General features: G+C 38.8%; 1 protein-coding gene across 4 annotated transcripts in view; it reads right to left on the reverse strand.

Annotated features, from left to right (window-relative positions):
• GPM6A (glycoprotein M6A) overlaps nt 1–18,594 on the reverse strand; it is a 495,836-nt gene that overhangs the window by 78,507 nt on the left and 398,735 nt on the right. For 3 of the 4 annotated variants that reach the window (XM_043970135.1, XM_043970132.1, XM_043970134.1), the window contains exon 2: nt 12,988–13,180. In XM_043970135.1, the coding sequence (XP_043826070.1) occupies nt 12,988–13,180 (193 nt within the window). Of the gene's footprint in view, nt 1–12,987; nt 13,190–18,594 lie in introns of all 4 variants that reach the window. The other variant, XM_043970133.1, reaches the window with a different exon arrangement.

Here is an 18,594-nt window from a genome sequence, read left to right on the forward strand (position 1 = left end):
AACACATGGAACCTCACCACATTTGTTTCTTTGTTTTGTCCAAATCTATGATTTCATTGACATATGGAGCACTCACTCACTTGGGAACTCCCTTCACTAATGCAGACCAGAAACCTATAAGTAATGCTCATTCTTAGAAAACTGCCTTACAATGTAAAGGAAAAACTTGGGAAAATTCATCTCTTCCTCATTATGATCCACATGCCTTTAGTTGGGGACACCTCAAGAGTGACAGAATATTTGAATGGACAATATTTGTGGCTTAATTAAATGAGTGACATTTTAATACGTGATACTTCAATAATCATAGCAGCTAGCATTGAAAGTGACCTCAGAGATCATCTAATCATTATAAAGAAACTGAGGCCAAGAGAGTTTGAGCATTTGGCCAAACTCAGATAGGGCAAAACCAGATGTGACAAAACCAGATTCAAACCAGTTCTTCTAACTTCAAATTCAGTATTCCTCCTAATGTAATAGGATTCATTATTTCACCAATGTGACTGTTTCTTCTACAAATGACTGCAAAGTATAGTCCCTATATACTTTAGTACATTGAGTCAATAAGTTACTACTGTTTACCACCCTCCAAACCACTCACACATAGTAGTCAAACCTCTTGTGAGGAAACTTTTAAAAAAAAATTTAACTGGGTATGTAGGTTATTTTTTTTTAATTTATAGAATAAAAACAAGCATTTCCATAACGTAGTTTCATAGTATAATAAAGATGATTGCTTATGAAACTGAAAAATCTTTTATGTACAATTTTTAAAAAAATAAATTATTTTATGCATATTTTATCTTAGGCTAGATATAAGAAAAAGCTTTCTAAGACTTATTGGATGGGGGAGGAAAATAAGACATGAATGTTTTAGTAAAGTACAGTCACAAAATAGGGAGTCATTGCATAGAACTAGGAAAAATGGGCAATGGCTAAAGAGAGATCAATTCCAACTTGTAAGCAAAAAAACCCCAAACCAAAACCAAAACACCAAAAAACCCTTCCTAACAATTGTAACTGCCCCCAAATAGGATGGACTATCTCAGATCACAGCAATTTTCCCTCTAAATTTATGTCTCCAAGTGAATATTGGATGAAATTTTATTAAGGATATTGCAGAAGGTACATTGTGATGAGGCACAGATTGCATTGGATGACCTCTGAGGTCTATCCCAACTCTAAAATTCTGTAATTCTCCAAGAGGTCAGTAGTTTCTAATTGTGGCAGGTATCATCATCACCGATGACATCCTTACAGTCCTTTAAGCTTTGTGTGTAACATGTGTGACATGCACACATGCATATATGTATGTGTGTGACATACATGTGCTCATGTGCGTGTGTGTGTGTGCGCCCGCGCACTGGTTGGGTATACACACACATTATCAGCATCCAGGTAGCACAGTGGCTAAAATTTGGGGGACGCAGAAAACCTGATTTTGCATCTTTCCTTGGATACTCACCAGTCATGTGAGTCCTGACAAGTTACTTAACCCCTCCCTCTACATCTCAGCTTCCTCATTTTAAAATTGGGGTAATGATAGGGAGGACATCATAGGGCAGTGGATAGAATGAGTTACCATATGCAGAGTACTGTCTATTGTTAGAGATATTGAAGGCAAAAGGAGAAGGGGACTGCAGAGAATGAGATGGATAGACAGTGTCATGGAAACAATGAACAGGAGCTTGGACAGACTTCAGGAGATAGTGGAGGGGGCAGCTAGGTGGTGCAGTGGATAAAGCACCTGCCCTGGATTCAGGAGGACCTGAGTTCAAATCTGGCCTCAGACACTTGACATTTACTAGCTGTGTGACCCTGGGCAAGTCACTTAACCCTCATTTGCCCCGCCCCCCCCCAAAAAAAAGAGAGAGAGAGAGAGTGGAGGATAGAAGGCCCTAGTGTGCTATGGTCCATGGGGTCACAAAGAGTCAGACACAACTGAAGTACTGAACAACAAATGATTACTATTATTATTGTTGCTATTATTATCATCATATTTGGTCCTCAACAATTCTTTGGAACAGATACTGCAGATAATGCTCCCAGAGTTGTTGTGACGATAAATAAGATATTTGTAAAACACTTAATGTAGTACCTGGCACCTAATAGATGTTTAGTACATGCTTGTTTCTTTCCTTCTTTCCATTTTACAAATAAAGAAAGTGAGGCTACAAAGATTATGTGACTTGCTCAGGGTCACACAGATGGGTCATGTTGGGTTTATGATTCAAACCAAAATATCTTTAAGACTGCAAGTATACTCCACTCAGCAGCCTCCTGTTTATTAAAATAAGAATATTCCCCATCCCTTTGAGGCATCTATAAACTGCCTTTTAATATAGGATGCTCCCAGGTGACCCATTTCAGACACCTGCTGCCTAACAGAATTTATCATAATGGGAGTTGTAGGTTTTACAGTCTGATGTTCAGCAATTTTTGAACTAAAAAAAGATGCAAGGCAGAGAAGACTGGGATCAATTAATCAACCAGTCAGGTTTTATTAGGCACCAAATACATGCCAGGCACTGTGCTAGGCTCAGAGGAGACAAAATCAACAATTTTCTACCCTCAAGGAGCTCATGCTATATTCTATCAGGAGACGACATAAGCACATAGAAGTATAATTAAAAAGAGAGAATATGTGTGGAATAAATTCAAGATAATTTGGAAGAGTGATCAGTAGTGGGAGGGGTTAGGAAAGGCCTCCTGTGGAAAGTGGTGCTTTATCTCATCTGTGAAGAATGTAGGGATTCATAAGAGATAGAGGGGAGGAGAGATTCCCTTCTGGGCATGAGGGAGAGCCTGTTCAGAGGCTGGGGACATAACATGGAAGGTCATTATGTGTTGGACATCAGGATGGTCAATTTCACTGCTCTGAGATGGAGTGAAAAGAAGCAAGGTATCATGAGGCCGGAAAAGTGGGGGTGCGCCTGTCTAATTTTTGTTAGAAAGGAAGGGGGGAAGTTACTAAACTCCCATTTCAGGAAAAATGTCTGGGGGTGGGAAGCAGAGAAAGGGGATTGGGATTTTAAAGATAAAATTCTTCAAAGGAGTTTGAAACTTCTAAACAAAACATTTGTTTCTTTTTCTATTAGAATAAGTAGGATGGTATGGCAGAGGTTAAGTTATCTTGACCACTGACTCTTAAAATCACTTTTTAAAAAATAGCCCATCCATAAAGCACTGGCCCTGGATTCAGGAGGACCTGAGTTCAAAGCTGGCCTCAGATACTTAATACTTACTAACTGTGTGACCCTGGGCAAGTCACTTAACCCCCATTGCTTCTCAAAAAAAAAAATAGTCCATCCATTTTTAAATAAATGTTTCTGCTGAAGGTTGGTGGCCCTGAGAGCTGCTCACCTTCCCCAAAGGACCTGGAGCTGAAGAAGGAAAGAAGAAAAAACATTTGAATTTCACCTCTGAAGTGTGAATGATGATCCAGCGTTGCTGATCACAAGACGGGTGTATTGCCTTTTTCCTCCAGGTCAGGCTGACAGTCCTAAATGGGTTGACTTCCTGCATAGTACGCTCATACAACTTACAGGCCCTCATTAAGCTGAGAAATTTAGCAGGCAAATAAGGTCACAGATCATCAAAGGTGCTGGTAGGTAGGCTTCCACCAGTCGCAGACAACCATGGGTCAGCGCCTTGAAGAGCCACAGGCCACAGTGTGGCTGTGCAGTCTGATACGGGAGTCGCAAAGGTACAACAGGCCAATCTTTCTACATGGTGGAAAATCTAATAGAGAAACTTGTATTTCTGAGACGCAAGTAGCATCCAGAATATTGTCTAGTTTATCTCAGAAGTAGCTAGGCTATATTCCAGGAGCAAACAGTGGCCAGTGCCCTTGCATCACATTTCAGTGCACTCTAACTCCTCAATGCTTTGGTCTCTCCACTCTCCACAAAGAAAACCAACTTGGATTAGCACAGAGGAATGAACATCTTTATTTGCTAAAGCAAAATATCCACAACCAGGAAGGAGTTCAGAATAAACTGTGAAATCATCCATGTGGACTTAGTTATGTCTGACTGAGTACGTAACTGAGTGTTTCTAACTTGACCCAGATCTCAAGGTTCAGTTCTCAACTCTTCTCTCTTTACAGTCTAGTCCTTAGAGAGCTCCTCGAGGAAAAACATACAGTGACTTCTGCAACCAGATATGAGCATTGCTATGACTCTCTTGCTCTCTTGTGACTGCCTCGGGCTTGTGGTTGGCTAACCAAGTCTGGTAAAGCATATTGTTAAGAAGCTTCAGGGCGGCTAGGTGGCGCAGTGGATAGAGCACTGGCCCTGGAGTCAGGAGTACCTGAGTTCAAATCCAGCCTCAGATACTTGACACTTACAAGCTGTGTGACCCTGGGCAAGTCACTTAACCCCCATTGCCCCACAAAAAAAAAAAAAAAAAAGAAGCTTCACGTGGCTCTGTGACCACAGGATCATACTGATCAGTCCATTCTTTTGGACTTGTTTTCTTCACCAAAGTTTAACATTTGGTAATATATTTACTCAATTACAGAATCACAGAATTTGAAAGTTGGAAAGGACCCTCCAGGGTCATTTAGGTCAATCTTTGTTTCCACGTGCTTCTCTTCCATTGTTTTGTACCTCCTGAAATATGGCTACCCAAATGATCAAATGAGATGATACCAGTAAAGCACTTTGCTAGCCTTAAAGCAATATGCAGGTGCATATGTATCTTTACACATATGTGTAGGGCAACCAGGTGGCACAGAGGAGGCAGGAAGATCGAAATTCACATACGATCTCAGGTGCTTACTAGCTGTGTGACCCTAGACAAGTCACTTAATGCTGTTTGTCTCAGTTTCATCATCTGCAGCTAGAGAAGGAAACCGGAGACAACTCCAGTATCTTTACCAAGAAAACCCCATTTGGGGTCACAAAGAGTCTGACATGACTGAAATGACTGAAGAGTAAAAACACATCTATGTGCATGCATATAACTAGATATATCATATATCTATATCAATATGTGTATACATATGCATCTATATCTACACATGTATGTATAGGTATATGTATACACATATGTGTATACATCCTCAACTCTTCTCTTCCCCCCACCCCAAATATCCAAACTGTTGCCAAGGCCTATTGATTTTACATCTCTTGTATAGATACACTTCACTCCTCTACCACTATCATCACCGTGGTCCATGCCCTCATCTTCCCAAGTTGGGGCTTTTGCGATACACTGAGGGTTGTCCTACCTTCCACAAGTCTTTTTTTTGGGGGGGGGGCGGGGCAATGAGGGTTAAATGACTTTCCCAGGGTCATACAGCTAGTAAGTGTCAAGTGTCTGAGGCTGGATTTGAACTCAGGTCCTCCTGAATCCAGGGCCAGTGCACTATCTAGCTGTCCCCCCTCCACAAGTCTTTTCCCACTTCAGGCCACTCGGTTGCCAAATAACCTTTACAAAGTACAGGTCTGACCATGTCAGGCATAAATCCCTTACCCCAAACACATAGACTCAAAAAAATTCCCATGTCTGCCTTTTACCTCCAGGAACAAATATAAAATCTTCTGTTTTGTCTCAAGGCCCTTCAACTGTTTCTCTCCTTTTTTCCAGTCTTCATACAACCCCCACCCCCACCCCCCCATACATACCGTGTGATCCAGGGACAGAGGTTTCCTTGCTTTTCCTTGAACTACTCTTAGCTCTGGGCATTTCCCTAGCATTCCCTCCTGCCTAGAATTCCCTCTTTCCTTACTTCCCCCTTCAAGTCCAGGCTAAATTCCTATTTTCTAGAGGAAGCCTTTCCTATTGTTAAGTAAATCAGTTGTGTCCAACTCATCATAACCCCATTTAGGCTTTTCCTGGCAGAAATACTAGAGTGGCTTGCCATTTTCTTCTCTAGCTTATTTTATAGATGAGGAGCTGAGGCAAAGAAGGGTGAAGTGATTAGCCCAGCGTCACACAGCTAGTAAGTGTTAAGTGTCTGAGGCCGGATTTGAACTCAGGTACTTCTGACTCCAGGGCTGGTGCTCTATCCACTGCGCCACCTAGCTACCCCCCCCCAAGCCATTCTTGATCCATCTTAATTCTAATTGCTTATCTCCAATTTATCTTGTATACATCTTGTCTGTACATAGTTTATGTGTTGCCCCCCCCCATTAGAAAGGGAGCCTCCTTCACAGCAGGGATTGTCTTTTGCCTTACTTTGTATCCCCAGCACTTAGCACTGTGACTGACACATAATAGGTGCATAATAAATCTTTACACACTGGCTGATGTGTGTGTCTATGTATATGTATACACATATACTATAAATGTGTGTATATATGATACTGGTAGGAACTCAGTAAAAGAATCATATTGCTTCAAAGTTGGAACCCACCCCTCTGCTCAATAAATGCCTTTTTTTTGGGGGGGGGGGAACAGGGAAATGAGGGTTAAGTGACTTGCCCAGGGTCACACAGCTAGTAAGTATCAAGTGTCTGAGGGTGAATTTGAACTCAGGGCCTCCTGAATCCAGGGCTGGTGCTTGCTTTATCCACTGCACCACCTAGCTGTCCCAATACATCTTTTTGTTTTTTAATCATGGTTGATGAAACCAGCTACCTCAGAAAAGCTTGACAAGAAGCAATGGGCCCAAGGTAGAGCATGTTGAGGAATCAAGAGAAATATCTTACTATCAAAGACAAAAAGTAATAATTCAAAGAACAGGTACTACTGATAATGGGCATTTCAGTGTCTTTAAGAATTGTAAAACAGACCTATAGAAATATCCCACGTCTAGGTGCACACTCTATATAGATAACACCTCTGACTGTACTAAGATTCTGGACATTCAAAAAGGGAATCTACTCTCCTAGGATGCTAAAAATGTTACCATATCTTCCTTCACCTATCCTTTCTTCTTTGCCTTCTCAGAGGAGGAGGTATCCTTAATTTTCATTTCCAAATATCAAAGCAACCCCAGGGGTCACTTAGTCCAGTGTATACACAAGAAGGAATTCTCATATAGAACCTGAATTTCATAAATATAATAGCTTTTTGACTACTCACTGCCTATTCAGGGAATTACCTTCCTATAATAAAATTTGAGTATTTAAAAATCATGATTTAAATAAGGAAAACATAATGTTTATAAAGTCAAAAAATGAAATTTTCTTTGCTTTTTAAAGTAATTTGTGCTTTGTACTTTTCTTCCTTTAACACTACTTTTCTAACTGAAATGTCAAGGAAAAATCACCCCCATGAGGATGTTTCAGAAATTAAAACTATATTTAAAATCTGTCTTGTTTCTTGTCCACTCAAAGGAATAAAATATGAGTGATTTTACTTATCAGCCAAGAGCAAATATATGAAGTACTTTATATCCCTTACCCTATTTGGACCTCAAAAGAATACTTTAAGTTAGGTTTTATGAATATTATGATGTCCATTTTACAGATGAAGAAATAAAGTCTCACAGTTTAGTAGTTTATTCATGGTCACACAACTAGTCATATACTTTATAAATCTTATAATAATGTATACATCTGAATTATTATTAGTAGCATCTTTCCTAAATCTCAAACTTCATTTTGTTGTATTTTAAAATTTTTTTCAAATCACATAAATGGTCAAAATTTACTCTGAATCATTGCAAATGCATATAATTTATTTTTACTTTGTAGACAGACTTATGATGAATAGCAGATTGTACTCACCTTTCACAAACTGGACAAAAGATAGATATTTTGGAGCACATTAGTATTTATGATGCATAATGGAGAGTGATACAGGGGCAGGTAGGTGGTGCAGTAGATAGAGCACTGGCCCTGGAGTCAGGAGTACCTGAGTTCAAATCCAGCCTCAGACACTTAACACTTACTAGCTGTGTGACCCTGGGCAAGTCACTTAACCCCAATTGCCACACACACACACACACACACAAACCCAAAACATAATGAAGAGTGATAGAAAGAAATGTCAGTGTGGGATAAAGGAAAGAATACCAGATACAGAGTCTTTTGAATGATCCCAGCTTCTCCACAAACCAGGTTTGTGACACTGGGCAATTGATTTCACTTCTTGGGACTTGGTTTTCCTCATTTGTATTGTGATAGAGGGGCTGGGATGAACTAGAGAACTTCAAAGGTCCTCTTGGTCTAGAAAAGTGCTGTGATCCCTGAGCAAAAATCCACAAGGAAGAAAAAACATTGTCAAATTCATTATCCTTCCATTTATCCTTCTATTCATAAAGCTGACTCCAGAGTACAGTGGCAAGCCATGGTTCAAGATGACTGGTGATGGCCCCAGATAAAGTCTTTTCCTTTCATAGATGAGGAAACTGAACCTCGTTACCAATTAGTCACTAAGATATTATTTTAAAGACCCTGGGTGAGGGGGTCTGAAAGAAATGGGAAGCCCCAAAATTGTGAGTAAAGAAATAAGTCATGTTTATTTTGTTATCATTATCTATCATCCTCACTATTATATTTTTCAATTCTGTAATACTTTCCAAAGTGCTTTGAAATCAAGAAAACAAGTGCTTATTCTATTCCAGGCACTGTTGCTGGGAATATTAATAATTTATTTATATGTATTTTTAAAAATAAATATATGTGACAGGTAGTATGCTAAACAGAATGATACCCATATAATACTAATGATTAGTAATAACAATAGGGGCAGCTAGGTGGCACAGTGGATAAAGCACCGGCCCTGGATTCGGGAGTTCAAATCCGGCCTCAGACACTTGACACTTACTAGCTGTGTGACCCTGGGCAAGTCACTTAATCCCCATTGCCCCGCAAAAAAAAACAAAAAACAGTAATAACAATAACAGTAACATTGATATAGTGTTTTGAAGTTCACAAAGCACTTTAGAAATATTGTATCATTTCATTCTCCCAACTACCCTGGGAGGTTGGTGAATGATAGCATTCTTATTTTACAGGTGAAGAAGCTGAAACTGATAGATTTTAAGTCACTTTCTCAGGGTCACAAAAAATACAAGCAGAAAGAAAGGCAGTTCCTATCTTCAAGTTGCTTATACTCTAATGAGGGAAGATAGGCAAAGAAGGAAGCTGAAATGGGAGAAGGCTCACCTGCTTGAAGGGTGTGGTAGAGATGTTCAGAGTCAGAAAAAGTTGCAGGGAAGCGAAGAAGATGGAATATTCTGGGCCCTTCTTTAAAATAAAGGTTCTAAGATGAACCCAGCAAAGGGAAAGGGAAGGGGTAGGCGGGGCATATGTATTATTGAAAGCTATATGGGACAGCTAGGTGGCACAGTGGTTAAAGCACCAGCCCTGGATTCAGGAAGACCTGAGTTCAAATCTGGTCTCAGACACTTGACACTTACTAGCTGTGTGACCCTGGGCAAGTCACTTAACCCTTATTGCCCCACAAAAACAAAACAAAACTAAACAGAAAAGAAAGCTATACTGACTCAGTGACCTATTTTTCCATTGTTGCTTATGTCAGCCTTAGGCGAGCCTCTATTGAGGGGGGCTCTGCTAGGGAAAGTGTCATTCAGTCTTCAGCTTTTGTATTAGCTGGTATTTAGCAGGTACTCATGACAGTGATGTTTATGCCCCTACCTCTTAAATAGCACATATAGGCAACTGGGTAGCTACTGAGATGAAATGGCCCATCCCCTTTACTGATGTGGACATATCTAAATTGTCTTTATCTCAATACAAAAGCAATCAACAAAAGTTGGCTCTATCTTGAAACCCTTGCTGATGTCCAGTGATCAGCCTGTCCATGTGTTGCTACCCTGACGTTTATTTAAATCAACTCCTTTTAATTCTCTTTGTCCTGAGTTTTGTCTCATGAATCAGGGCAAAAGCCCAAACAAAGAATTTTCATTTTAATAGTATATTACATAATTTGTTGCCCTAGGCAACAATTCTGCTCATAAAAGGGAGAGCACAGGGAAAAATGTTTTTGTAGCATTTGTAGTTTGTATAGTGGAAGGAGAACATGGGGGAGGGGAGGGAAGAGGAAAAAGAAACATTGGCAGGGGAAGACGAGACGGGAAGGGAAAAGGGGAGGGAAGGGGAGAATGGATAGGAAAGGTGATAGTCAACATTTAAAACAATAATTAAACCTTTGCTGAGTACTTTCTAAGCAAAGCCTAGGTATTGAAATGTAGCTATTAAAACTTAGGAAATCATTTGAGGGAGATGCGAACATTTTAATGAATTTTAATGAAAGTATTACAAACATGCATTTCCCAATTCGAATGAATACTTCTAGTATGGAAGTTTTCAGATGTTTCTAAACTATTATTTCACCAAATCACTGAATGTCCCTGGAGAATCAGCTTTAAAGGCAGCCCATAATATTGATTTAAGAAGTGGTACACACTTTCAAAAAGAAATGGAGAAAATTATACCAGCCAGACTCCATTGAGAATGGCCCAATTTGTCCACCAACAGATGGCGATTTTATCTGTTTTCAATCATTATTTTTCTCTTCAAGATTTCATCCTGGTTCCTCTCTCTCTCACCGTACACCAGCTGGAAGCCAAGCTTGATATAGTAGGGCTGCTAGGACCACAAATGCTACATACATGAGCTTCATAAAAGCCCGGGTCCAACCTTACACTTAGAGTGCAGGAAAATTTAGTTTCAGGATTCACCAACACCTTTGGTATTTCCATTGCCTTTTCATCCTTCCATTTGTGGCTTTTGTTGGGGATTTGCACCACACAGGAACTAGACCAAGCAAACTTACAAAACCAGGAATATTGATTTGAGAGCAATGGGCATCAAGTAAGTTCCCAGAGACTAATAAAATAAGTTGGAGCCTAATAAAATGATAGATTTTTCTCGCTGTGATGATAAAAAAGTCTTAGCTGTGTAGCCAAGCTGGAAACATTATTCTAAACACTGCAGCCTCAAGTGACAGCTATGACCACATGTACAGAGCTCTGAGAAATGCTCGATTGAACACATTAACCCGGCTGTCATACCTCCATGACAGCAGAATCATTCAAAGTATACTCCCTTCTTTAGCCTACCAAAGATAAATGCCTCCTTGACTCAACTAGTTACAATCACTAAATGCTACAGCTAACTGATTAAATGAGTGGTGGTTTTTGCTTGTTTGTTTTAAATCATGCTCCATAATCATCCCCAAAAGGCCAAATCTTGAAAAGCTGACTCTACCTTTAACTTTTTTTTTTCCTTGCGGGGCAATGGGGGTTAAGTGACTTGCCCAGGGTCACACAGCTAGTAAGTGTCAAGTGTCTGAGACTGGATTTGAACTCAGGTCCTCCTGAATCCAGGGCTAGTGCTTTATCCACTGAGCCACCTAGCTGCCCCCTACCTTGGACTTCTTACTCTTAAGAGACTTTATGCCAAAAGGTTCAAGATGCTTTTCAAAAAGTGCTTCCCTTTGCAATCTTACCATTGAAGTGGCATAGGGGGACATGTGGAATCATTCCTACTTTATCGATAAAAGGATATACCTTTCCAGCCTTCTAATGCATTCTTCTTATTCTGTACAGTCTAGACAAATTGGCCTTCTCACTGTTCCTCATATATGACTTTCCGTCTCTCATCCCTGCACCTTTACATAAACGCATCCCCTAATCTCTTCATGCCTGCCTCTTGGAATCCCTTGTTTCCTTCAAAGCTCAGCTCACGTACCTTTTCCTGATCCTCCTAGCTACTGATGGCCACCATTCTCTCCATTTGGTATATGTTCATTTATGTACGTGTTGTCATTCTTTTGACTGGGGTGGCAACATCAAAGTTTTACATAGACTATTAGGCTGGTAGTCATGGTTCAGCATCTAACCTTGGCTGTTGCTGTGTGACTAGATAACTATTTTGTGCCTAAGGTTTTAGTGGCTGTTTGAGGTACTGGAGAGAGCACTGGACTTGGGAGTTAGATATATAATTAAAGAATTAAAGTTACTTTGAGAACAAGGAATGTTTCATTTTTGTCTCTATATCCTCAGCACCTGACCCAGTGCCTAGCACACAGTAGGTACAAACTCCTTGAAGGGAGTGACTCTCCTCAGTCTTTGTATTCCTAGTCCAGTGACTTGGACATAGTAGGAGTTTAATAAATGTTTACTACATTGAATTCATTCATTATAACACACATTTATTTATACTAACAGATTTGCAGAATTCTAGACACCAGTTAATCCAAGCTGAGGCATAATTCTAGACACCAGTTAATCCACCTGAGGCATAATTTCCCTTGACAACATCCCCCATAAAGGGTCACCCAGCCTTTGCTTAAATATCATCAGTGATGGCACAGTCATCAAGAAGAAGCCCATTCCATTTCTGGTTACCCGTGTTAGGAAGTTTTCCCTCACAATGAGACAAAATCTGCCTCTCTGGATTTTGTGCTTTAATGTTCTACAAAGTTCTTTCTTCATAACTACCCTGTGCTATAGATAATGTAATTATTATGATCCCCATTTTACAGATGAGGAAATAGGTTCAGAGAGCTTAAGTGACTTGCCCACCATGAAGCTTCTAGTAAGTGACAAAGCCAAGATTCACACGAGGACTTCTGGCTCCTACATCCTGTGCCACTAAAAAATTAGGCACAGAATAGTAAAGGGATTTATCTAGTCACACAGCAACTCAATACTACTATTGAGCCACGACAGGATTGGACACTAAACTCCCAACCTACTGTTTTACCATGAGCCTCTGAAGTTACCACTCCAATGAGAAGAATCAAAAGATGCAAGAATTGAGCTTAGAAAACAACGAACCTCTGCGGTGAAGTGGAACTTTGGGTACAACTTGCCAAGGGAGTCCAAACACAAATTAACCAGGGTTGTGGCTCTTAGAAAACTTGATTCTCATTGATTGACAATAAAAGACAATCATTCCCTTGGGGATGAGATGCATTAATGTAGCATTTTCTTCTAATAATTTAGTATCATCACTTAATTCAACTTCAAACATAGAATTGTTATACAAATCAAATTCTTCACACACTCATACACAGGGTAAGCAGTGATTGAAAAATAACAGCAACAACAAAGTAACTTACATAGTAAAGACATCAAGGGTATCCCCAGCAGATCTTCCCATCTCAAAATAGGTTTGCAGGATGTTGACAGTTCCCGAGAGGGCTTCATGGCCACAGCCACAGAAGAGGGCAACACCAGCATACAGCAAGATGGTGGCAATCAAGGAGGCATAGGGAATACCCCCCAAGCATTTAATGCAGCACTCAAAACACCCTGCAAAACCAAAAGAACCAAAAGAAAAGAGGGAATTAGTATGCTTTAGTCATCTAATTTAAAACAGTCATTTTTTTTTTGGCTAGGCAATTGGGGTTAAGTGACTTGCCCAGGGTCACACAGCTAGTATGTGTTAAGTGTCTGAGGCCAGATTTGAACTCAGGTACTCCTGACTCCAGGGCTGGTGCTCTATCCACTGCACCATCTAGCTGCCCCCAGTCATCTAATTTAAAAATCAAATTGTGAGTAACTTCTCATTAGGGAGGAAATATGAGATTTGCTTTCACAAGTGTAATCTAGTAGATTCTGGAAACCTAGCCTTGGGGGTTACAAAAACAGAATAAACATTAGGTTCCTTATAGTTCTTTACCAGCAGAGCACAGAACTAACCATTGTAGAGAAGAGATGCTTGCCCAATTCTTGTGCTATGTCTTATATTGACAGATGAGATAGCCATATGCTATCTCAACTGGTATAAAAATAACAAGAAATTTTTATATGTATATTGTGGTAAAATAATGGAATTTGGCAGACGCCCAGGGGTCCGGCTTGATTGATTTAGTAGTGTTTGAATTGGGTGTGAATGAGGAACTACTAAGTACCCACTTAAAGATGATTAGATCTGAGCCACACCTGGCCTGCCCTGTCAGACCTAGTCTAACTTGGCCAACCCTGAGAAGGAGTGTCCTCAGAGGCTGTGGACTGCATCATCAACAGAGAGCCAGTCTCAGCCACACTACTTGAAGGACCCCCCCCCCCTCTTTGGGGGAGGGAGAAGAAGGTAGGAAAGGGGACCCGAACGGGAAGTCACACACTCTCACTCTCACTCTTACTTGCTCTCTGGCCTTGAAGGAGCTTTGGAGCGGACTAGCTGCCATAGAGATTACGGACCCCTGATGGTGAGTTAAATCCAGCCCTTTGAATTATCTGAGTTGGAATCGAGTTTGGGGATTGTATAGGCTTTTGTTAGAGTTAGGGGGATTATCCATTTTCCTTTTTCCCAATTCCCTTGTCTTTGACTTTATGAATTCACTTTTGCTGTGTATTTTATTCCCATTAATAAAAACCTGATTTGTTTGTGGAAAAGAGGCTGTTAAGCTCCAAGAAGTTTTCCATGATTCCTACAGCCCTAAGTCAACAACAAAGTTTTTTGTTTTGTTTTGTTTTGAATATCAGTATTTCCAGAGTCCTTATGGTCTACAGCAGGAGTTCTGTGTTTTTTGGTCCTTAGACTTCTTGGTTTTCAGTAAATCTTTTCATATTCCTTTTCTATATTAACAGAAATACATTACAGCATTCATCATGCATTTGCACATAAGAAATGAAATAAATGTATTAATTTCAATATAATAATATAGTTATTTGCCAAATGTTCCTTTGTACCACCCTTGACAAATTTCTCATACCTCCGAGAGGTACATTTACTCCATGATGATGTCCCTGTTCTAGATGATGTTGTTTCATGTATTTAAACCCCACCTGTTTACCTAAGTTGTAGACAAATTCAGCACAGTGACCAAACCTTCTATTGCTTTGTGTATCCTTTATAATGCAGACCTCAGTGCTGGGTACGTAGCAGGTGCTTAATAAATATTAATGGCATTAGCTCTTGAAACTGAATGCATTACCAGAGAAACTGAATGTATCAGAGTTCTATTTTTTAAAAATGGAATGCTCAAAAAATTATTCAAATGGATCTTAGATCTCAGCAAGTTAGATTTTCTTTCCACTGACATAGGTTGCAATCCATCCATATTTGCCCAGCATGGATGATTTTTGTCTATGTTCTCCAAAACTCTACCACAAAGGGTCCACCACAGCATGCTGGAGGTTTCCCTCAATTTCTTTGGAAATTATGAGGGTATTAGTTGGATACTCTTACTCTCCAACTGTTATCCTTCCCTTTTTTCTGCATGAGTAACCCATCTTTCTTTCCTGTAATCAGTATTATCTGAACAAATTATCTAAGAATTGTGAATTTAAACTTCATACTCCTGGGCACCATATATGTTAATTCATAAGCCTGAATACCTTTGTATCAAATATAGATGTATGTGTGTGTGTATATATATATATATGTGTGTGTGTGTGTGTGTGTGTGTGTGTGTGTGTGTGTGTGTGTGTGTGTATCTATATCTGTCTGTCTATCTATCTATATTGTGTACATGTATAGTCTTTCTAAAGCATATAGTTGAATCAGTGAAAAGAACTGAATTCACCAACTGTGGAAATCACACTGTAAAATCCTCTATATCAAAACTACTTCTCTCAAAAAAATACCACCAACATGTAAAATGTTAGCTGTGGAAAGGTTAGACAGTTGTCCTCCAGTTCCCATCACCTCCCTTCATAGGCACAGAGAACTGAAGAGATTGTCCAAGGCCACAAGCCAATAAAGGCCACATTTTAACATTTGAAAGCAAGTTTTCTGACTCCCAAGCCAGGTCTCTTTTCATTCCTTTATGCTGACTCCCTTTTGTCATATATGACATTATACCTGAATAGATACTTGTGAGCAGCAATGAGGTGCTTCTAATCAATGCTCGGATTCTGAAATCAATAGCTCAAAGAATGAAACAATGGCTCTAGTTAAGGATTTTTGTGATATAGAAAATACAGGAAAACACAAGCAAAATCTGAAAATTAGTTGAAACGCAGACTTATTTCGGTGAGTGACTGGAAAATTTCTATTTCGGATATAGACCTCCAGATTAAGTCCACATCTTTTGGAGCTGCTACCAAGAGCTACAACAAGCTGCTAAATTCCTTGGTACTATTCATTTAAGAAAATCATTTTTCTAGTATGGGTACCCCAACTATGATTGCAACTCCTCCAAATTATAGATAACATGTATAAAAGCTTTCTGCAAGTTGTATGAATCTTTTATTTTTATCAGGACTTTCCAAGTTGCTCTGGCAAAAAGAAAAATGGCACCCAGTTTTCTGTTGATGAGCATTTTGAAATTTAGCAAGGTTTATCCTTGGACAACTAACGTATAATAAATTGCTAGGCCCATACTCCTTTGCTGCCTTTTGGGTCTAGTATATTTCCAGTAACAACACAAATTCTCTGATCCCAGCTAAGTATAGAAAGATAAAAGAAAGTTGAATTATATTCATTTCAAACTTCTTTCCAGTCTTTTCGTATGGTGGACTAAATCATAATCATCCCAAGTCTCCTATTTGATTGTAGAGGGTGTTAACAACACTCCCATCTGGGAATGCTCCCCTCATTTCTGTAATATTGCTGACAGGAGGACACAGAATTGTTGGCAGGCAGAGGGACTGTCTGCCATCCAAAAGTAAAGCTCCCCATTTGTAGAAGAGTAGCATCACCATAGCAACACAGCCAGCCCTAAGCTTAGACCAGACCAGGAACCCCTTAGGGGCCAGACTTCAAGAGCTATGCATATCTTTAGCTTTACCACCTCTGTTCATGAGATAAAGATTTATCAAGGGATAGAATAATTACAAATGAGAGAAAGCACAATCTGTGAAGCACCATGATAATCTATTTTTAAATGGAACTTGTCTTAAAGGTTTAACCATAAGAACTTTAGATATTGGTGTTGAAAGGAATCATCTAGGAAACTGTATAGAAAAAAAAGTGGAACACATTAGAATTTTTCAAATGAGAATGTGAATTTGACAAGTTATGGATTTCAATATTACTTTTAAATGTGAACTAAATTTTTTTAAAAGTGTACCAATCCTTATTTCTAGATTGTAATGATAAATGTTATAATTTTAACAATAAAACTTTTGTGGTTAATCATTTAATAAGCAATTTAATGCTTCAGAGATTGTGTAAATATCTCTGAAACATGTATATTTATCAATCAGGTATTTACTGAAAACATGCTATGTGCAGAGGACCTTTAGAGACTCAAAAACAAATATGGTTAACCTCCTCCCCCCCCCCCGGAATCCCACTATCCATCTGCTGAAACCTATGGGCTCTTTCTCAGAATAATATTTTTAAATTCATAAAATACAATGTGTAGGGTTACAAATTAATTATACTAAAATAAGTTCTCTCTCTCATCTATCTATTTATCTATCATCTACCTATCTGTCAACAAGCCTACTGATCCAAGATTCGGAATGCCTGTTAAAATAATCACTAACCCTAACATATAAGTATCATATAAATGAAATAATCATAATGGAGATAGTATTTAATCAAAATTAATTATGGAAACCAATGAGGACAAGATTGGAAGGAAAGCAGACAGCTGGGAAACAATTTTTACACACAGTGCTTCATATAAAGGCCTCATATCCAAAATATATAGAGAATTGAATTAAATATATAAGAATACAAGTCATTCTCCAATTGAAAAATGGTCAAAATATATGAACAGGAAGTTTTCAAATGATGAAATTAAAACTATCTACAGCCATATGAAAAAATGTTCTAAATCACTACTGATTAGAGAAATGCAAATTAAAACTACTCTGAGGTACCACGTCACACCTATCCAGTTGTCTAATATAACGAAAAAGGAGAATGATAAATTATGGAGAATATGTGGGAAAATTGGAACACTAATGCACTGTTGGTGGAGCTGTGAACTGATCCAACCATTTTGGAGAACAATTTGGAATCGTACCCAACAGGTACGATTTCATACCCAGCAATACCACAACTAGGTCTATATCCCAAAGAGATCATGGAAAAGGGAAAAGGACCCACGTGTACAAAAATATTTATAGCTGCTCTTTTTGTGGTAGCAAAGAATTGGAAATTGAGGGGATGCCCATCAATTGGGGAATGGCTGAACAAGTTGTGGTATAAGAATGTAATGGAACTCTATTGCGCTATAAAAAATTATAAGCAGATAGATTTCAGAAAAACCTGGAAAGACTTACATGAATTGATGCTGAGTAAAATGAGCAGAACCAAGAGAGTATTGTACACAGTATCAATAACATTTTGTGATGATCAGCTGTGATGGAATTGGCTCTTCTCAGCAATGCAATGATCCAAGACAATGCCAAAAGACTGTTGGTGGAAAATGCTCTCCACATTCAGAAAAAGAACTATGGACTCTGAATGCAGACCAAAACATACCACTTTAAATTTTGTTGTTCCCTTTTTATTATTGTTCTTGTTTATTTTTTTCTTGTGTGTGTGTGTTTTTTTTTTGTTGTTGTTGTTCTGAGTAATGTGGAAACATGTTTAATATGATTGTAATTTGTAACCTATATCAAATTGCTTACTAGTTTTAGGAGGGGAGATGGTGGGAGAAAAATTTGAAACTCAAAATGTATCTTTACATGTAATTGAGAAAAATTAAAATAAATAAATAATTGTTTTAAAAATTTGAATTATGGACCTCATTTTATTTTCTAAAAACCATTCTATTTCTAAGATTTAAAGAAATGTTAAGATACCTGAAAAAATTTAGAAA

The sequence above is a fragment of the Dromiciops gliroides genome, chromosome 6, assembly GCF_019393635.1.
Source record: "Dromiciops gliroides isolate mDroGli1 chromosome 6, mDroGli1.pri, whole genome shotgun sequence".
NCBI classification, from domain to species: domain Eukaryota; kingdom Metazoa; phylum Chordata; class Mammalia; order Microbiotheria; family Microbiotheriidae; genus Dromiciops; species Dromiciops gliroides.